The 21865-nt window shown below is 49.8% G+C and overlaps 1 protein-coding gene across 2 annotated transcripts in view; it reads left to right on the top strand.

Moving 5' to 3' along the window:
• LOC120921071 (heat shock protein HSP 90-alpha) overlaps positions 1-16625 on the top strand; it is a 44989-nt gene extending 28364 nt beyond the window's left edge. For both annotated transcript variants that reach the window (XM_040333707.1, XM_040333708.1), the window contains exons 2-10: positions 1800-1970; positions 3193-3559; positions 3678-4114; positions 6837-7002; positions 7156-7346; positions 8009-8156; positions 12278-12546; positions 12630-12963; positions 16325-16625. In XM_040333707.1, the coding sequence (XP_040189641.1) occupies positions 1800-1970; positions 3193-3559; positions 3678-4114; positions 6837-7002; positions 7156-7346; positions 8009-8156; positions 12278-12546; positions 12630-12963; positions 16325-16434 (2193 nt within the window). In that variant the 3' untranslated portion in view covers positions 16435-16625. The remainder of the gene's footprint in view (positions 1-1799; positions 1971-3192; positions 3560-3677; positions 4115-6836; positions 7003-7155; positions 7347-8008; positions 8157-12277; positions 12547-12629; positions 12964-16324) is intronic.
• The last annotated feature ends 5240 nt before the right edge of the window (positions 16626-21865 follow it).

The following is a 21865-nucleotide window of genomic DNA, read 5'->3' as shown; positions in this document are numbered from 1 at the left end:
CCTAGCCAACCCGGCAGGGTCTAGGCGGGTATGCCGACCCATGGAACTAAGGGGGAGTATTGTGAAGAAAATAGACTTTATTCTGGATTTTCTCATAGGTTCTGTTTGTTTTTTAAGAACCCCTGGACCGATCTGGGTGAAATTTGGATATGTTGGTTCCCCAGATCGGAGCTATCAGGGGATATGTAATTGTAGGGATACCTTGTGTGGAAAGGGGTGTTCCAACTTTTGGGAAACTTGTGTGCTCTCTGCCTGGAGATAATTGGTTTATTCCTTAACTGATATCAATATCTCCCAGGCAGAGCTTGCTGTGATAATATCGTCTGCGGTGTCATGTAAATGAACTTTTGTCTGCCTCTCAAGAAGCGTTCATTGTGTGAATCTCTATTGTTTAGCAGGTGAGAAAGTTCACCTTGTCTGGGTAACTGACTAGTAATTAACTCATGTAGATATATCGGAGACAGGACGTCTGTCTCCTAAGAGGGCTATCGTTAGTAAAAACCATTGTATGATGTGGTGGGAGGAGATTGTCATTGTTCATCTAATTACGTCAAGTATTCCCTTTTGCTGTATATAAGAACCTGCCTCTCATTAAAGATATGCTGGATCTGGACACCCTTCATGAAGTCTTGGCTCATGTTTGGGGGGAAATATTCTAACTATTCGGAAGAATCATCTTGGAAACTGCATTCATCTCCACTATCCCTCTACCTTCTATGGTAGCGATAATCCCTTATGCTCGGCGATTGAGGGACGGAAAGAAGGCCGCAGTACCATAACCACTGCAGGTCTTAACAGGGGTGATCCCTCCACTCATAGAAGGGGGTGATCCCTCCACTCATAGAAGGGGGTGATCCCTCCACTCATAGAAGGGGGTGATCTCTCCACTCATAGAAGGGGGTGATCCCTCCACTCATAGAAGGGGGTGATCCCTCCACTCATAGAAGGGGGTGATCCCTCCACTCATAGAAGGGGGTGATCCCTCCACTCATAGAAGGGGGTAATCCCTCCACTCATAGAAGGGGGTGATCCCTCCACTTATAGAAGGGGGTGATCCCTCCACTTATAGAAGGTAGAAGGGGGTCTTCTCTCAGGTGTGATCCCTCCACTCATAGAAGGGGGTGATCCCTCCACTCATAGAAGGGGGTCTTCTCTCAGGTGTGATCCCTCCACTCATAGAAGGGGGTGATCCCTCCACTCATAGAAGGGGGTGATCCCTCCACTCATAGAAGGGGGTGATCCCTCCACTCATAGAAGGGGGTGATCCCTCCACTCATAGAAGGGGGTGTTCCCTCCACTCATAGAAGAGGGTGATCCCTCCACTTATAGAAGGGGGTGATCCCTCCACTCATAGAAGGGGGTGATCCCTCCACTCATAGAAGGGGGTGATCCCTCTACTCATAGAAGGGGGTGATCCTTCCACTCATAGAAGGGGGTGATCCCTCCACTCATAGAAGGGGGTCTTCTCTCAGGTGTGATCCCTCCACTCATAGAAGGGGGTGATCCTTCCACTCATAGAAGGGGGTGTTGCGGTAAAGTGTGACTCAAAGAACATTTCATCCAGAACCTTCCTGTAATCTGCATTAGTTGCTGGAGGGAGGGGATCCTCTTATAGTAACTTCTAGAATCTTGTAGTTGTGTCATCTGGCCTGTAGGTGGCAGTGTCATCTCAGTGTGTTTATCTAGAAGGATCAGACATTGCGTGCCGGCGGTTTTCTTCTCGCTATTTCTGATCCTGTGTCATTTAAAGTGCCGATTTATTTTCTGTGTCTAATTCTCCGATCTCCATCATTGTACAGATGCCGGAAGAAGCTCCAGCTATGGCTCCTCAGGACCAACAAATGGAGGAGGAGGAGGTGGAAACGTTCGCTTTTCAGGCTGAGATCGCTCAGCTGATGTCTCTGATCATCAACACCTTCTATTCCAACAAGGAGATCTTCGTGAGGGAGCTGATCTCCAACTCCTCTGATGTGAGTACTGAATATTCCATTCTATGGGGTGTATCCACCTCAGGGGTCAGATGGGACCCCCCCCAATGTTTCTGTTCCCTTTCACACAGCACACCAAGACATTATTTTAGTCTATCTCCCGGTGTAATATCCCTAAGTTTGGCCCCATTAAACTATTTGCTGCTTTAACCACTTCGGCGCTGGAAGGCTTTGCCCCCTTAAAGGGGAGTTCCAGCCTTTTAGTGTTTATTAAAAGTCAGCAGCTACAAAAAGTGTAGCTGCTGACTTTTTAATAAACAGACACTCACCTGCTCCACGGTCCAGCTACGCCCCCTCCGGCCGGTGCCTCCATTCATGGTGTGGGTACCCGGCCGTGACTGCATTCGGCTTCACGGCCGGGCACTCACTGCGCATGCGTGAGTCGCGCTGTGCTCTATGAATGGGCAGGCGATCTCCTGGGACCTGTCACGTGTCCCTGAAGATCGTATAAAGGGAGGTGCATCTGTCATCAGTCATCTCTCATTGGACACACCGATCAATTGCTAAATGACTGCTGTGATTGGCCATTTAGCACGATCTGTGATTGGCTGCGTCCAAGGGATTTTCCCCGATGCACGCCCGCGGCGGTGAGCAGGGAACTAGTAAAAAGGAGGACGTCCAGGGACACCCTCCTGGCAATTGAGTGCCGCGCTGTAGACATCTATAGCATGGGCGCAAAGTGGTTAAACTTGGAGTTAAGCTTTTTAAATCCGGGGTAAACATCCTTGGCACACCAGCTGTGGTGAAAACTACAAATCCCATCATGCCTCTGTCTCTAGGACAGGGATGCTCAAACTGCGGCCCTCCAGCTGTTGTAGAACTACACATGCCATGAGGCATTGTAACACACTGACATTCACAGACATGACTAGGCATGATGGGACTTGTAGTTCCTGAACAACTGGAGGGCCGTAGTTTGAAGACCCATGCTCTAGGACTCATGCTTGTGATTGTCAGGGTCTTGCAATGTCACATGGGACTTGTAGTTTAGTTTCACAGCTGGAGGGCTGAGGTTGCCTACCCCTGGCCTAAAGTGCAAGTTCACCTTTTACAGAAAATCTAGGATACAGTGCTAATATCCAGATTATAACTATTGAGAATATGAACCTGTAACCAGTATAAGGAGGTTCTATCCCCAAGTGGGAATGCGCTTTCATTCGGTTATTGGTAACTGCATTCATTAATGTATGACTTCTTGTTTCAGGCTCTGGATAAGATCCGATACGAGAGTCTCACTGACCCTAGCAAGCTGGATTCTGGGAAGGAGCTGAAGATTGATGTGATCCCCAACATAGAGGACAGAACATTGATCTTTATTGACACCGGAATCGGGATGACCAAAGCTGATCTCGTCAACAACCTGGGCACCATCGCCAAATCCGGGACCAAGGCCTTTATGGAGGCTCTTCAGGCCGGAGCGGACATCTCTATGATCGGTCAGTTCGGTGTGGGTTTCTACTCCGCCTATCTGGTTGCTGAGAAAGTGACAGTGATCACCAAGCACAACGATGACGAGCAGTATGCCTGGGAATCCTCAGCCGGAGGATCCTTCACTGTTAGAGTGGATTGCAGTGAGTATACTGAGGGGACAAATGGTGGAGGTCGGGTTCAGGCGCACACCATTTATTAGGTTCTTCTACCTTTTGGATTAGGATGTTGTTGGCTAATGAATGGCGATTACTCTTCTAGGTGAGCCTCTGGGACGTGGTACAAAAGTCATCCTGCACCTGAAAGAGGACCAGTGTGAATACCTGGAGGAGAAGAGAATAAAAGAGATTGTGAAGAAACATTCCCAGTTCATCGGTTACCCCATTACACTGTTTGTGGAGAAGGAGCGTGACAAGGAAGTGAGTGATGATGAAGCTGAGGAGAAGGAAGAGAAAAAAGAGGAAGAGAAGAGTGAGGAGAAGCCAGAAATAGAGGATGTGGGATCCGATGAGGAGGAAGATAAGAATAAAGGAGACAAGAAGAAGAAAAAGAAGATTAAGGAAAAATACATCGACCAGGAAGAGCTGAACAAAACCAAACCCATCTGGACCCGCAACCCCGATGACATCACCAACGAGGAGTACGGAGAGTTCTACAAGAGTCTCACCAACGACTGGGAGGATCACCTGGCTGTGAAGGTAATCCCACCACACCGATCCAGATTCTGATTTCCAGTGGGGGGGGGTAAATCTCTTTAGAAGTGAGGATTATCATCCCACCAAGTACCGATCTTCAGTGGGAGACTGACGGCTTTCTGTGCTGGGAACACGCAGTACAAACATTGGACGTCGGGTGACGCATGTGAATGATAAACCAATCTCCTTACCACCTCACATAGGGGTGGATTTACTAAAGGCAAATGGACTGCAGATTGCAGAAGCTCACATCTCCAGTGATTAGTAAACCAGCAGAAGCTTTCTTTGCACACGATTGGGTGTTCTTTGCAAAGTGAAGGATTGCCTCATTTACTAACGTGGAGGGCAACTGCCCTGTGTGAAGTGCACAGTCTATTTGCCTTTTAGTAAATCAACCCTGTAATGTGTTACATGACAGCAACAAGTTAGAGGTGCACTCTGGGGGGGATGAAAGTCAGCTACAAATGATTTTAAAAGAAAGGACATATACCTGTCCAGGGGTCCAGCACCGTCATCACCCAGGTCGGTTCTTCCCTAGCCTTGGGTTCCCGGGCATCCTAACTGGGCAGTCCGCTATGCCGCTTTTCGGCTTCATAACTGGCTGCCCGTCTGTGAGCCATGCTGCACTTTGTGAATGGTCCTGCAATCACCTGGGACCTGTGACGTGTCCCAGATGACTGTATGGGGAGGAGGAAAACTTCCACTCAAATTGACTAGGCGATTCGAGCAAAAAGGTGGGGGCAAGTACCTGTTAAAATTGGGTACAACCCAAAAAAGATGTGACAGGGGAGGAGGATTAAAACTTTCCCATTTGGGTGGAGTCCAGCTTTAAAGTGATACTAAATAAAATAAAAAATTCTCTTGTGTTCATGTACAGACACAGCAGCATATTCTTGACAGTAGGGTATTAGCCTTCTATCAGCAGAGGACTAGGCAGAAACATGTTAAAGTGTTAAAACATTAAACTGTACAGTACCGCCCAGGGGGTGGTCCCTCTGGGTACAACCCCTCTCCCTGCATCTGGCAGCTCAGGTTTTTTTTTCTGCCTAGCATAGGAGAAGGACCTGGCTCCCTGTGGGCCTATTGGTCCTGGAGTTTTTCTCTTCCGTTCATGGACGGACACAGCAGCATCTGACCTTAGGGTATTATTCTCCTTTCTAGAAGATTTACTAGGCAGAAAAACAGCATTGTTAAACACTCCACACAGTACAGTACACATCCCAGGGGGCGGTCCCCCCGGGTACATCCCCCACTCTCTGCTCTGCAGCCTCAGTTTTTTTCTGCCTAGCAAGGAGAATGACATGGCTCCTCTGGGCCCATGTGCTCTGGGGATCTGCTGGCATCTCGCAGATGGTCGTCACTACTTTTGCATGTGAGTCCTGGAGCTCTGGTTGTGTTTGGGGTGAAGTTGAGGAGCTCTGGTTGTGTTTGGGGTGAAGTTGAGGAGCTCTGGTTGTGTTTGGGGTGAAGTTTGTTTGATTGCTGTTCCCACTTCTCCATTTTTTTTTTTTTACACTGCTTGGGGATGTCCCTACTGTCAAGAATATGTTGCTGTGTCCGTCCATGAACAAAAGAGAAAATAGGATTTTGTAAAATCCTTTTCTCTGTAGTTCATGGACAGACACAGCACCCACCCCTTCTTTTTTATGTTTGTACTGCTTTTTGACGAACTGAGCTGCCAGATGCAGGGAGAGGGGTTGTATCCAGAGGGACCGCCCCCTGGGCGGTACTGAACAGTTTAATGTTTTAATACTTTAACATATTTCTGCCTAGTCCTCTCCTAATAGAAGGCTAATACCCTACTGTCAAGAATATGCTGCTGTGTCCGTCCATGAACTACAAAGAAAAGGATTTTACAGCGAGTACAAAAATCCTATTTTTTAAATAACACACATGTCATATTTGCCTCCACTATGCAGTTTGTTTTGCACATAGTGACCCGATCCTCCTCTTCTGGGGTCCCTCGGCAGCTCTCACGGCTCCTCCCTGCATCAGATAAGTGCCTAGGAGAAGCGCTCTCCCAAGGGGGTTACCTTGCGGGCGTGCTCGCCAAATGCAGGACTTGGCAGGCGCTTCATTGAATTTGACAGCAGCGGGAGCCAATGGCTGCACTGCTATCAATCTATCCAATGAAGAGCCGAGAACCCCCAGGCAAAGAGGCTATGCGTCCTAGGCATTCCAGGGTTCAGGTGATTAAAACTGGGGGGCCGGTGACTGGCAGAAGTTTTTTCACCTTTACGCATAGGATGCATTAAGGTGAATAAATGAGGGTTTACAACCCCTTTAAATACCGTAGTCTTTACAGTTTTTCTTTTTTTTTTACACCTTCCTGCCTGGCCTATAGCAGAATGATGGCTTTATTGTTCTGACTGGACGTCCCTGTGATGTCCTTCAGAACCGGCCACTCGTAGGCTCTTTATTATGTGATCAGCTGTGTCCAACCACAGTGTAAATAGGAAATGCCGGTTATTGGCTTTCCTCTTTTCACACTGGCAGAGCGTGAGTAGAGGAGAGCCAATGAGCGGCTTTTCTTGGGAGATCTTCCCCATCGGGCAGGAGTGATGGTTGGGTGAGGAGGACTCCTGTGGTCTTCCTGTTCTGTACACATAGGTGGAGGGAGAACACGTTGTAATCCTGGCTAACTGCTGATATTAGTTGTAGGTCTGTGATCCAGGATAACCTGAGTTGGTGGATCAGTGTGTGTGAATGTTGTTCCTTCTTCCAGCACTTCTCAGTGGAAGGTCAGCTGGAGTTCCGAGCTCTGCTGTTTGTACCCCGGAGAGCGCCCTTCGACTTGTTTGAGAATCGGAAGAAGAAAAATAACATCAAGCTGTATGTGCGCCGAGTCTTCATCATGGACAACTGTGAGGAGCTGATCCCGGAGTATCTCAGTAAGTGACAGCTTCATCTTAGGGGGGGGATGTAGTAAGTGACATCAGCTTCATCTTAGGGGGATGTAGTGACACCAGCTTTCTCTGGGGGGGGGGGGGGTGCTGGTTGTGCTCCTGATCTGAAATGTAACGATCCCTCTCTATTCTCTTCAGACTTCATTCGAGGTGTGGTGGACTCGGAAGATCTTCCTCTGAACATCTCCAGAGAAATGCTTCAGCAGAGCAAGATCCTGAAAGTCATCCGGAAGAACCTGGTGAAGAAATGTCTGGAACTTTTCACAGAACTGTCCGAGGACAAAGAGAACTACAAGAAGTTCTATGAGCAATTCTCCAAGAACATCAAGGTTGGTGTTGTGGAAGACTCGGCCCATCTGGTCTCATGTGTTGAATGGATCAAACATTGGGGGATGGGGGGGGGGGGGATTTAGTAAAGCTGGAGCACACAGTCTGGTGCAGCTGTGCATGGGAGCCAATCAGCTTCTAATTTCAGCTTCTTCAGTGTAAACCTTTGCCGTCTTTCGCCTTTATGCATTCTATGTATAAAGGTGAAAAACCTACTTTAGTGCAGCTGCCCCCCAGAGCCCCCATTATACTTACTTACCTGAGTCCGATCGTTCCTGCGCCTGGGACGAGCACACCCACTCTAGCAGGTTGTGATTGGATAGTTTAATAGTGGCACAGCCAATGGCTACCGCTGCTGTCAATCAAATCCAATGACACAGGAGTGCGTCTGCATGGGTGCCCCAAAGGGAAAGCGCTTCTCTGGGGCATTCGAAGAGTAGGCCCCAGAAGAGGAGGATCGGGGGCCACTTTGTGCATAACCAACAGAGGAGGCAAGTTTTATTTTTTTTTAAAGGAAGGTTTAGTTATCCTTTTTAAGCTTTGACAATAAAACCTGGAAGCTGATTGGTTATTATGCAGAGGTGCTCCAACACCCCTGCCCCCCCCCCCCCCCCATTGTCTTCTTCAGATCCGCTGAGTAACAAACCGTTTGTTTTTTCTGTAGCTCGGTATTCACGAAGATTCACAAAACCGCAACAAACTTTCTGAACTACTGCGATATTACACCTCCGCGTCCGGGGATGAGCTGGTGTCACTGAAAGATTATTGTATGAGAATGAAGGAGAACCAGAAACACATCTACTACATCACAGGTGTGTGTATATACCACTCTACTAGAACATTCCAGAGGTGTGTGTATACCACTCTACTAGAACATTCCACAGGTGTGTGTATACCGCTCTACTAGAACATTCCACAGGTGTGTGTATACCACTCTACTAGAACATTCCACAGGTGTGTGTATACCGCTCTACTAGAACATTCCACAGGTGTGTGTATACCGCTCTACTAGAACATTCCACAGGTGTGTGTATACCGCTCTACTAGAACATTCCACAGGTGTGTGTATACCGCTCTACTAGAACATTCCACAGGTGTGTGTATACCACTCTACTAGAACATTCCACAGGTGTGTGTATACCGCTCTACTAGAACATTCCACAGGTGTGTGTATATACCGCTCTACTAGAACATTCCACAGGTGTGTGTATACCACTCTACTAGAACATTCCAGAGGTGTGTGTATACCGCTCTACTAGAACATTCCACAGGTGTGTGTATACCACTCTACTAGAACATTCCAGAGGTGTGTGTATACCGCTCTACTAGAACATTCCACAGGTGTGTGTATACCGCTCTACTAGAACATTCCACAGGTGTGTGTGTATATACCGCTCTACTAGAACATTCCACAGGTGTGTATATACCGCTCTACTAGAACATTCCACAGGTGTGTGTATACCGCTCTACTAGAACATTCCACAGGTGTGTGTATATACCGCTCTACTAGAACATTCCACAGGTGTGTGTATACCACTCTACTAGAACATTCCACAGGTGTGTGTATACCGCTCTACTAGAACATTCCACAGGTGTGTGTATATACCGCTCTACTAGAACATTCCACAGGTGTGTGTATACCACTCTACTAGAACATTCCAGAGGTGTGTGTATACCGCTCTACTAGAACATTCCACAGGTGTGTGTTTACCGCTCTACTAGAACATTCCACAGGTGTGTGTATACCGCTCTACTAGAACATTCCACAGGTGTGTGTATATACCGCTCTACTAGAACATTCCACAGGTGTGTGTATATATACCGCTCTACTAGAACATTCCACAGGTGTGTGTATATATACCGCTCTACTAGAACATTCCACAGGTGTGTGTATACCGCTCTACTAGAACATTCCACAGGTGTGTGTATACCGCTCTACTAGAACATTCCACAGGTGTGTGTGTATATACCGTTCTACTAGAACATTTCACAGGTGTGTGTGTATATACCGCTCTACTAGAACATTCCACAGGTGTGTGTATACCGCTCTACTAGAACATTCCACATGTGTGTGTATACCGCTCTACTAGAACATTCCACAGGTGTGTGTATATACCGCTCTACTAGAACATTCCACAGGTGTGTGTATACCGCTCTACTAGAACATTCCACAGGTGTGTGTATATATACCGCTCTACTAGAACATTCCACAGGTGTGTATATACTGCTCTACTAGAACATTCCACAGGTGTGTATATACTGCTCTACTAGAACATTCCACAGGTGTGTGTATACCGCTCTACTAGAACATTCCACAGGTGTGTGTGTGTATATACCGCTCTACTAGAACATTCCACAGGTGTGTGTATATACCGCTCTACTAGAACATTCCACAGGTGTGTATATACTGCTCTACTAGAACATTTCACAGGCGTGTGTATACCGCTCTACTAGAACATTCCACAGGTGTGTGTGTATACCGCTCTACTAGAACATTTCACAGGTGTGTGTATACCACTCTACTAGAACATTTCACAGGTGTGTGTGTATATACCGCTCTACTAGAACATTCCACAGGTGTGTGTATATACCGCTCTACTAGAACATTCCACAGGTGTGTGTATACCGCTCTACTAGAACATTCCACAGGTGTGTGTGTATATACCGCTCTACTAGAACATTCCACAGGTGTGTGTGTATACCGCTCTTCTAGAACATTTTACTATACTGCAGCTGCTGACTTTTAATATCAGGACACTTACCTGTCCTGAGTCCAGCAACGTCGGCAGCAGAAGACGAGCAATTGCTTGTCTATCTAGTGCCATCCTCAGTGAGGGAACCTGGAAGTAAAGCGTTCCAGCTTCACTTCCCCGATTCCCTACGGCAGCCCTCAAAATTTCCACTCGCCTACTAGCATTTGGCGAGTGGATTTAAGCTGGGGGCGAGTGATGACAGGGCTGCATGACCAATCTCCCTCCAATCTGTGCCTACACTTAAGAGTCCCAATGAGATTGGCGGCCGAAGAGGAAAGGTGCATGCTCGGGAAAAGTAGTCTGGTGAGCCGCGCACAGGCAGAGCAGTACACAGGTGCTCTCCTTACAATTCTCATTAAGCCATGGGACCTGACAGTATGACCTCTCTGAGCCTGCCCCCCTCCCCCGGGGCCCCGACCAATGTAGATGGAGAGCAGAAAGTAATGAGTGAGGTGGAGGATTGCAAAAATTACCACTCCGGTGCAGCGCTCACTGAAAGTTGCCCTGACATGAGAGCGACAGCCTTCCAGTTTGTGCAGTTTTCTTCTCCTTGTGCTCTATGTAAGTTAAGCCTGAGCACTGTGAACAGACTGGTCTCAATGTGTGCTGTGCGCTGTCAGTGTGTGCTGTGCGCTGTCAATGTGTGCTGTGCGCTGTCAGTGTGCGCTGTGCTATGGTGTCAATGGCTGTGCAGGTGTGTGGATCTCAGCGCTGGATTGTACTTCCTCCCGCTGTGCTGCAGCTCCTCTCCTCTCTGCCAGCCTGAATAAAAGGGGGAAGTGGGGACATGCAAGCGTGGAGCCGCACACACAGGCTCCTGATGATGAGATGAATGGGAGAGAGAGAGAGGATGGATGCGAGTTGCAGAAGAGACAGCAAGAGAATGGGGAAGAGACCCAGTTCTAGTGCCCTGTCCCTCTGGTCTGCCCCCAGTGCCCTGTCCCTCTGGTCTGCCCCCAGTGCCCTGTCCCTCTGGTCTGCCCCCAGTGCCCTGTCCCATTTTGTTAAAGTTGTTGTTGGTAATATTTAATTTTGTAACTTGATTCTGCATAAAACATTGTCATTCCATGAGATAATCTACGAGGGCGTGTTTACGGGTGCAATTAGGCGCAGGGCAGTGTATGAATTAGGTGGGGCAACTGGTGGCGAGTAACTCTTGAGGCCTGGCTAGTGGCTCAGGACTTGAAATTTTGAGCCCTGCCCTACGGCGCATGTGCGAGTCGAGCTGCGCCGTCCTCACTGGTCCCTGTTGTGTTCTGGGAGCCGAGTGTTTCCCAGAACGCAGCGGGCGGGTGCAGGAAGTGACGAAATACCCGCAGGAGGACTCCTGCCTCTTAGACAGGTATCTGCACCCCTGAAAAGTGTCAAATGTGACACCGGATGGGGGGGAGGGTTCCGATGAGCAGAAGTTCCACTTTAGGGTGGAGCTCCGCTTTAAGTGATCCTGCCATATACCAGGCAAAGTTCACTTTTTATTATTTTAATCTCTGTAATGCATCAATAAAAATATTGAACAACAGAAGTGCTATGACTACAGACCACCTCCTCCTCTCTAACATAAGGAGGAAGGTGCTCTTTAGTACAGAGGTGACCTGGTCATGGCTGACATTGCCTCTGATGGAGGATGAAGTGTAGTAGAAATATGTTGGCTCACTAGAGAAGTAAAGAGCTCACTGGATTTCTGTCAGATCAACCAATTTCTCTGTACTGAATGTGACACTAAAGGTTCAAGGTTTTTTATTTTTATAATAAACATGTTATACTTGCCTCCACTGTGCAGTTAGTTTTGCACAGAGTGGCCCCGAACACCCTCTTCTGGGGGTCCCACAGCGGCTCCTCCCCGCATATGATAAACCCCTCTGGGAAGCTCTCTCCTGAGGGGGTTACCTTGCCGGCGCCCTCCTGAGTCATACACTCGGCATCCATAGACACCAAGTGTATGACCCCCCCGGCGGCTGCATCATTGTAGTTGATTGACAGCGGCGGGAGCCAATGGCTGCGCTGCTATCAATCTATCCAAGAGCCGAGAACTCATGGAGAGAGCGGAAATTCGGGGCCCTGGGTAAGTAAAACGGGGAGGGGCTGGGGGGCCGGACATTGTGTTTTTTTCACCTTAATGCATAGGATGCACGAGGCTTTACAACCCCTTTAAGAGTACTTTTTATCATTTCTGTTCTCAGGTGAAACCAAGGAGCAGGTTACTCACTCGGTGTTTGTGGAGAGGCTCCGGAAGGTTGGCCTGGAAGTCATTTACATGATTGAGCCCATTGATGAATATTGCGTCCAGCAGCTGAAGGAGTTTGAGGGGAAGACGCTGGTCTCCGTCACAAAAGAAGGACTGGAGCTCCCGGAGGATGAAGAGGAGAAGAAGAGGCAGGAGGAGAAGAAATCCAAGTATGAGAACCTGTGTAAGATCATGAAGGACATACTGGAGAAGAAAGTAGAGAAGGTTGGTATTCACACTCGCAGGTCCTGTGCGCGTCCTCATCTGTCATTTTCTGGCTTCTAATGTCCCTTTTGTCCCATTTTTAGGTTGCTGTGTCCAACAGACTGGTGACCTCCCCGAGTTGTATAGTAACAAGTACATACGGCTGGAGCGCCAACATGGAGCGTATCATGAAGGCGCAGGCCCTGCGAGATAATTCCACAATGGGCTACATGGCAGCCAAGAAGCACCTAGAGATTAACCCCGACCATTCCATTATCGAAACGCTGAGGCAGAAGGCCGACGCCGACAAGAATGACAAGTCTGTGAAGGATCTGGTGATTCTTCTGTATCAAACCGCACTTCTGTCATCCGGCTTCAGCCTGGAGGACCCGCAGGCACACGCCAACCGCATCTACAGGATGATCCAACTTGGTCTAGGTGAGTTCTGGACACCAGAAATTCTCCTCCTGAAGGTGAATGGGGCCAGATTTGTTTAGCTTATCAGACAGATTAGGCTACCAATGTCTGAATATTCCCATTGGCTGGCTTTAACTGCTGGCCTGGAGTAAGTGTCCAGTTCTGGGTTCATGTACTGAAACTGCTCTCCTCGGTCCCAGTAATGTGATGTCCGCCCTGGGGAGGGTGTCTGCAGATTTCAGACCTTTTGGCCATATTAATTTTTAATCCTGACTCGCTTTGTGAGCGTTGTCTCGCAGGATTCAAGCCACTGGGGTGTGCAGTACCGCATTTGGACAGATGTGTGGGGGCACCGTTGACGTTCGGAAACACTACGTTCCTGAGTGTCTCTAGCGCCCCCGCACCTCTGGCCAAATGCGATACTGCCTACACCGACACCTCTGGTCACATGCGGTACTGCATACACTGGCACCTCTGGCCACATACCGTACTGCATACACCGGCGCCACGGCACCTCTGGTCACGTGTTACTGCATACACCGACGGCACCCCTGGTCACATGTGATACTGCATACACCGGCGCCACAGCACTTCTGGTCACATGCGGTACTACATACACTGGCGCCACGGCATCTCTGGTCACATGTGGTACTGCATGCACCACGGCACCTCTGGTCACATGCGGTACTGGAACAGATTATTGGCGTTTCCATTATTTCCTATGGGGAAACTCGCTTTGATATACGAGTGCTTTGGATTACAAGCATTCTCCTGGAACTATTTATACTCGTAATCCGAGGTATTACTGTACTAAAAAAAAAACTGGGTTTGGTGTTGTAATTTGGATGAGGAAAGGATGAATGACAAATACGTTGAGATATATATATATGTATATATATTTCTAATGAACGAGGAGTGGTAATTATGATACGTAATGAACAAAAGGAGCACCACCAACAGCAAACACCAAACATGTTGCCTCCAGCTTGTGTAAAGTGTACACAGTACAGAGAGAAAGGTCAAAAGCTGTACTAGCAGACGGGTATTATATATCGTGTGTCAGATAATGAGCAAAACCTGGTCATGTGATGAGAGAGACGATGTATTATTACGAAGTAGTAATCCTCTACCTCAAGCAGGGCACTCTCCACAACCTCCATAGACAATTGGGAACAGGGGGGTAGAAGAGGTGAGTGCCGCAAAAATCGTCTAAAACAATATACATTTTATTAAATACTGGTGAAAAAAAAACGCCAAAAGAAGTCCAACACGTTTTAGCCGCCATGACGGCTGAAATGCTTTGGCTGTTTTTCGCCAGTATTATTTTATGTATAGTTTTAGCCGATATTCGTGACACTCAACTTTTTTTTTCTCCTTGTTTATGTGATAAAGTACCTGTGAATAGGTATGCTTCAACTGAAATTGTGCCAGTTGAACCTATGTGCATTAAGATCCGTTCAACAGCAGACAATTTAAAACATAAAGAGGTTGTTTAACTGTGCGGTGTGTGTGTGTGTATATATATATATATATATATATATATAATCATTTTATTTATTATATTTTTACCCGCACAGCCCCTATGTTGGTATCGGTCGCTCTGCTTTGGGCTTGTGCGCCTCACAGTGGGGGGTCCGGTGCGTTCTGGTTCACCGTTTCAGCTCTGATTTCAGCCCAAATTTTGTGCTAAATTTGCATCTGAAACTGACCAAAAGACGCAGTGTGTTTGTGCGAAACGCACCGGACCCGCTGCAGAGATATGTGAACCGGCTCCATAAGGGGGCCAGTTAAAATCTCCTGCTATTGCGAATTGGACGTGGTGATCCCACTTCCAATTTGTAATGGTGGGAACCCAGAATCACGTGATGTCCATGAGCAGCCCTCAAAATTTCCACTCGCCTACTAGCATTTGGCGAGTGGATTTAAGCTGGGGGCGAGTGATGACAGGGCTGCATGACCAATGTCCCTTCAATCTGTGCCTACACTTAAGAGTCCCAATGAGATTGGCGGCCGAAGAGGAAAGGTGCATGCTCGGGAAAAGTAGTCTGGTGAGCCACGCACAGGCAGAGCAGTACACAGGTGCTCTCCTTAGGTCCCATGGCTTAATGAGAATTTCTAACAGTATGACCTCTCAGAGCCTGCCCCCCTCCCCCGGGCCCCGACCAATGTAGCTGGAGAGCAGAAAGTAATGAGTGAGGTGGAGGATTGCAAAAATTACCACTCCGGTGCAGCGCTCACTGAAAGTTGCCCTGACATGAGAGCGACAGCCTTCCAGTTTGTGCCGTTTTCTTCTCCTTGTGCTCTATGTAAGTGTCCAACAGTTTAGCCTGAGCACTGAACAGACTTGGTCTCAATGTGTGCTGTGCGCTGTCAGTGTGCGCTGTGCTATGGTGTCAATGGCTGTGCAGTTGTGTGGATCTCAGCGCTGGATTGTACTCCCTCCCGCTGTGCTGCAGCTCCTCTCCTCTCTGCCAGCCTGAATAAAAGGGGAAAGTGGGGACATGCAAGCGTGGAGCCGCACACACAGGCTCCTGATGATGAGATGAATGGGAGAGAGAGAGAGGATGGATGGGAGTTGCAGAGGAGACAGCAAGAGAATGGGGAAGAGACCCAGTTCTAGTGCCCTGTCCCTCTGGTCTGCCCCCAGTGCCCTGTCCCTCTGGTCTGCCCCCAGTGCCCTGTCCCATTTTGTTAAACGTGTTGGTAATATTTAATTTTGTAACTTGATTCTGCATAAAACATTGTGATTCCATGAGATAATCTACGAGGGCGTGTTTACGGGTGCAATTAGGCGCAGGGCAGTGTATGAATTAGGTGGGGCAACTGGTGGCGAGTAACTCTTGAGGCCTGGCTAGTAGCTCAGGACTTGAAATTTTGAGCCCTGTCCATGAGTGTCTTAGCCGTCCAGGACTCTCCCGATTGGCTGAGACAGCAGCGGTGCCAATAAAATTCAACTAGCCAATCAGGGGGAGAGGGGGCGGGGCTCGGTGTCTGAATGGACAGGGAGCTGTGGCTCAGCTCAGGTGCCCCTGTAGCTGACCGAGGGGCCCCTTGATGGAAGGAAGGGGCCAAGAGCAACGAAGAGGGACCTTAAAGGAGGATCTGGGCTGCTCTGTGCAAAACCATTACAGAGGAGGGAAGTATAACGTGTTCGTTATTTAAAGAGAAAAAAAACTAGACTTTACAATCACTTTAAAACCAGAGATGTCTGGGTAGCAGCTTCAAGGGGTTGATAATGGTAGCTGACACTTTGTATATTTCCTTTCGGGTCAGGGAGAGGGTAAAGATTTGATCTAACAGTCAACCTGGAAGTTCTGCTCTATAACCCCCCCCCCCCCCCCCCCCCCCCCCCAGTCTTACCTTCTCCCTTCTCTGGTTTCAGGCATTGATGAAGATGAGACGGCCACTGAAGACCTGATGGCCTCCACCACGGAGGAGATGCCGCTACTAGAAGGAGACGACGACTCTTCTCGTATGGAAGAAGTTGACTGAATCGGTTAAATTCCCTGAAACACTTTAAACGTTCCAGTTCTAATCTTAACCGGTTAGGTATTTTTTTTTGTACTTTTGAGCAGCAATTCCACTGCCTGCAAGTTATGTCTAAAAATATATTTATTTTTTTGATGTTTTGTTTTTGTTAAATACCGTTCTATTAAAATAAAAGTTTAACTATTAAGACTTAACCTTGTCTGATCCTCAGCGCTTTTTATTGCAGTATTGTGAGTTTCTAGATTAAGGGTGCCCTCTGATGTGGCCCCCGCGGAGCCCTCTGATGTGGCCCCCGCGGAGCCCTCTGATGTGGCCCCCGCGGTGTCTTCTGATGTGGGCCCCCCCTCGGAGCCCTCTGATGTGGTCAGTGACCTGCTCTGTGATGGTGGGTTTGCCAGAGCATTAGTGTTGTGAATGGAGCTGGCAGAAGAGGAAGCAAGTGGCTGCGGGGCAAAGCTGCATATGCCAATGCTTCCTATATAGTGTCGGTATCCTGTCGAGAAATGCCCTTGTGTTAGCTAGCTAATCCATCTTAACAGCACTGCTGCCCATCATTACATAATACGCCCCCTTCTGTAGGCATCCGCCCCTCACACGTGCCCATCGTGAAGAAATCCTCCCCTTTGCAGACTTGCACGAGCACCAGGAGCATGTGACACAATGTCGGCTATTGTGGCAGGCGCCGTCTGCAGCTGATCGTAATTTCCGCTGTTCGGCGGCTCCATACTGCGCATGCGCAGTACCAGGCGGACATTATTCGACAGGGCATTTCTCTTCCGTTCATAGACGGACACAGCCTTCTTTGACATTAGGGTTATGCTTCTTCCTACCAGGAGAGTTTAGGCAGAATTTAACAGCACTTAAAGTGTTAAAACCTTTCCTTCGTGCCGCTCCTCCCAGGGGGCGTGGCTCCCCAGGCATAACCCACACCCTGCTCTAGGAGCCTCAGTCTTTTTCTGCCTAACGACAGGAGAGGAGTCAGGCACTTCTGGAGTCCCTGTACTCTGGAGTTTTTTTCTTGCGATTTTTTTTCTCGCTTTTATTATTTTGTTCCTGCATTTTTGAATCCTGTGATTCTTCTATCAACAGCCGACTGGGTGACAGGCTGGGTCTTGACCCTTGTAGTCCCCCCATGTTCGGCCATCGAGTGTGTGCCGGCCCTTAGCTCAGCTTTGGGACGTCCACGACAGGCCCCGTTGCTCCATTTGCGGACGGGGAACTTCGGTTCTAGGGCACACATATGACCGGTCTCTATGGCTTTGTCACAGTGTGTCTGGCCGACAGCCATGCCGTTTAGCGGAAGTTGGTTCTGTCTGGGATACCTCCAGCCGGGTAGTCGCAGGACGGGTAAGTAGTGGCCCCTTACTCAGGTAAGTGGTCTGGCTGGTGTTTTCCCTGGGGAGGTCGACTGAGGGTCCGCCCTGCTTTCCTCTCTCCCCTTTCTCTCCCTCCTTCCCCTGACTGGGTAGTGGCTGTGAAGGGGGGCCTCCTGGGTTTTCTTTGTTACCACCGGGGCCCGTGTGTTGTTGGGGGACTGTGTTGTTACTCTGGGGGGTGCTGCTGTGTTCTATGAGGTGATTTTTACTTCAGACGGCGGCCATCTTGGAAATCTCCTTGGTAACGCTGTGATTCTTCCCTGAGGTGACAGACACAGTTCAGCCAGTGCTGCTGTGTGCTGCTGTGTTCTATGAGGTGATTTTTACCTCAGACGGCGGCCATCTTGGAAATCTCCTTGGTAACGCTGTGATTCTTCCCTGAGGTGACAGACACAGTTCAGCCAGTGCTGCTGTGTGCTGCTGTGTTCTATGAGGTGATTTTTACCTCAGACGGCGGCCATCTTGGAAATCTCCTTGGTAACGCTGTGATTCTCCCTGAGGTGACAGACACAGCACAGCCTCTGGTCTCTTGTAACAGTTTTAGTGCTGTAACAGTTTTAGTTCTGTGAAACACTGTGAATCTTCCTTGAGGTGACAGACACATCACAGCCAGCACATCAGAGCACACCTCAGGTTTTTCAGCTATCTCTGCAGCTGGGTGGGGTGGTGAATACCAGGGGCCCCCATGCTCTGCAATAGCAGCAAGGAGGTGACCAGTGGGGTTTTTTTTTTGTCCTGCCTTGCAGGGTGGGTGACTCAGCGCTGACACTATGGAACCTGAGCCAGGTCTCCCTCTCAAGCTATGCCTGAGTTAACCCTTAACGCCCCTTCCCCTGCCACATCTGTTATGTTGGCTGTCCTGTGTTTCTTGCCAGGTTTGAAGCAGCTAGTGCCCGGATGGGGGGTAAAAAGCGCCCCCTCCCTGAGCTGCTTCTGGGGATGTCTGTGACACAGAATCGCTGTTTTTTTTCTGGTTCTGTTATGTCAGAGGCTGCGGGTTTAACCCTAAGGCCGGGTACTCACGAGCAAACATGTACGGTGAAACCGGTCCGTCGGACCGTTTTCACCGTACATGCCTGCCAGAGGGCTTCTGTACGATGGTTGTACTAACCATCGTACAGAAGTCCGCGTGTAAACACTACGCGGGGCGTGTCCGCGTCGTCGCCGCGGCGACGTGGGCGGGCCTGCCATTTAAAGGCTTCCACGCATGCGTCGAAGTCATTCGACGCTTGCGAGGGACGGCGGGCGCTCGGACATGTACGGTAGGTCTGTACTGACGACCGTACATGTCCGAGCGGGCAGGATTCCAGCGGACGGTTTTAAAACACGTCCAGGAATATTTGCCCGCTGGGAAAAGGCCCGGCGGGCAAATGTTTGCTGGAATTCGGCCCGCTCGCGCCTACACACGACCGAACATGTATGCTGAAACTGGCCCGCGGACCAGTTTCAGCATACATGTTTGGTCGTGTGTACGGGGCCTTATGGATAGTAATGATGACTCAGCTGCAGTCAGTTGCTGGCAAGAATTTGTTGGAGCTCTTGTTTCTGCGGTGCGTGAGACTCTAAAAATTGAGGATGTGGCGGAGACACCTCCGTTTCAGTACCAGCAGACTACCACGCACCGCTGAAGTGTTTCCTTGTGTTCCTTATTTGGTCAATATGTTATACAAGGAATGGGATGCACCGCAAAAAGTTTGTCAAAAAACTTTGCAACCCGTTACCCCCTTGAGGGGGGCTTTTAAAAAAAAAAAAAAAAAGTAGGTCTCTCCTCCGCCAGTGGACCCCCCTGTGTCCAGACTGCGCAAGGCCACCACGTTGCCTGTGGAAGGGGCTCCTGCATTTCAGGATCCCGCTGATAGGAGAGTGGAGGCCGTGGCCCGCTCCCTATTCACGGTGGTGGGTTCGGCGGTGAGGCCGGCTCTGGCCGGGGCCCTGGTCAGGCCCCGACTAAAAGGGCGAAGCTCCTGCTGCAGGAGCTGGAAGAAGGGGCTTCCGAATCCTCTAGGGACCTGGCTGAACAATTGGTTCAGGGTCAGAATTTTCTCTGCGAGGCGGCCATGGATACGATCCGGGGCTTCCGTCTATGCAGTGGTTCTGCGCCGCCTTGTGTGGCTGAAGAGCTGGTCTGCGGACTAGTCCTCTAAGGTGGCCTTGGTGATGGCCGTTAAGGGTGAACGGTCCTTTTGGGACTTCCCTGAATGGCATAATTGAGGATGCCACGGGTGGTAAGCGCATGCTGTTCCCACAGTCTGGGAAGGGCTAGGGACCTCGCCCTGTGCAAGGACCCTCCTTGCCTACCTCCGAGCGTTTTTTTCACCCGCCCTGTGTGGTGGGGGTAGGTCTACATGGTGCTTGAATCCCCTCTGCGGGGTAGCAGCGCACCTGATACCGCATGCCTAACAAGTCTGCGGACATACCTGCTTCCGCCTGAAGGTCTGCTCCCGCCCGTGTCTTGGGTGGGAGACTGGCTTTGCATTGCAAAGTGTTTTCCTTGGGGGGGGTACAAGATTGAGTTTCTCTCTTGTCTGCCAAACAGGTTTTTTCCCTCCGGCCTCTGGCCTCCTCCGGTTCGCCGGTTGGCTCTGTCAGGGGCTGTCCAGGATCTTCTGGTCAGGGGAGTGATTGTAACAGTTCCCTCGATGGAACGGTCTCGGGGTTTTTACTCCATTCTGTTTGTGACCCCACGGAGGATGGGGCCCGGTCAATCCTGGGCCTCAAGTCCCTCGTTTGTTTTGTCAAGGTGCAAACTTTTAGGTGGTGTCGATTCGCTTGGTAATAGCGGCACTCCATCAGGGGGATTTTCTGGCATCCTTGGATGTCATGAACGTGTACCTGCTTATCCTCAAACCACCGGAGAATCTGTGCTTTGCGGTCAGGGGGGACCATTTTCAATTGGTGTCCTTCCCATTGGGCGGGTTTTTGCCAAGGTGCTCGTCCCGATACTGGCCCGGCTGTGACAGCGGGGGTTTGTTATCATGGGATGTCTGGACGACATTCTCTTACGAGCTTCTTCGAGCTCTGCATTGGTGGAGCCGTGTCTATCACGTGTCAGGCTCTCCGAGTGTTCGGCTGGTTTCTGGATTATCATGAAATCAGGGTTGATTCCGTCTCAGGGACTGGAATACCCGGGACTAGTCCTGGATTCCGCCGGGGCGGGAGGGTTTTTCTCCTAACGGAAAAACTTCAAACTCTGCTATCTGCTGTGCAGCAGTTGCCGACCCAGAAGCGGTCATCTCTGCGATTATGCAGGAAGGTTCTGGGTCAGTTGGTAGCCTCTTTCGAGGCGGTTCCGTATGCCCAATTCCACGCCAGGGTACTACGGAGGGAACTGCTGTCACGATGGGACTAGCTTCCGTCATCTCTGGATTACCAGATTCAATTGAGTCATCTGATCATGTCTCCCCTGGTGTGGTGGCTGGCGTTTCCGGTGCTTCGGGCCGGAAAGTCATTTTTCTGCAGGCCACTGGACAGTGGTCACGACGGATGCCAGCCTCTCCGGTTGGGGAGGGGCGCTTGGGGCACCCAGTCAGCCCAGGGGCACTGGACTCAGGTGGAGTCCTGCCTACTGATCAACGTTCTGGAGCTCCGAGCAATCAAGCTTTGCCTTGCCAGGTGGTCCCTGGATCTACAGGGCCGACCGGTCAGGATCCTGTCCGATAACACCACGGCCGTGGCGTAGGTTGATCATCAGGGAGGCACACGGAGTTCTGTTGCAGCGACGGGGGTCGCGCACATCCTTTCGGTGGGCCGAAGGGTCCGTTCCGGCTCTATCGGCCGGGTACATTCCGGGAATACGCAATTGGCTAGCCGACTACCTAAGTCGCACTGCACTGGGCCAAGGAGAGTGGTCTCTCCACCCGCAGGTCTTTTGGGGTCTGTGCCGAAAGTGGGGCACTCCGGACGTGGACCTTCTAGCGTCCTGTCTCTATCGGTAGGTGCCGCGGTTCGTGGCCAGGTTTAAGGACCCGTGGGCGGACGCGTCAGGCGCGTTGGTGGCTTCTTGGGGTCACTGTCGCCTACTTTACACCTTCCCTCCTCGGAAGCTTCTTCCTCGCCTG

This window comes from Rana temporaria, chromosome 13 (genome assembly GCF_905171775.1).
Source record: "Rana temporaria chromosome 13, aRanTem1.1, whole genome shotgun sequence".
In the NCBI taxonomy this organism is placed as follows: domain Eukaryota; kingdom Metazoa; phylum Chordata; class Amphibia; order Anura; family Ranidae; genus Rana; species Rana temporaria.
The sequence above is the reverse complement of the archived record's forward strand: the minus strand, read 5'-3'. Positions and strand labels throughout refer to the sequence as shown.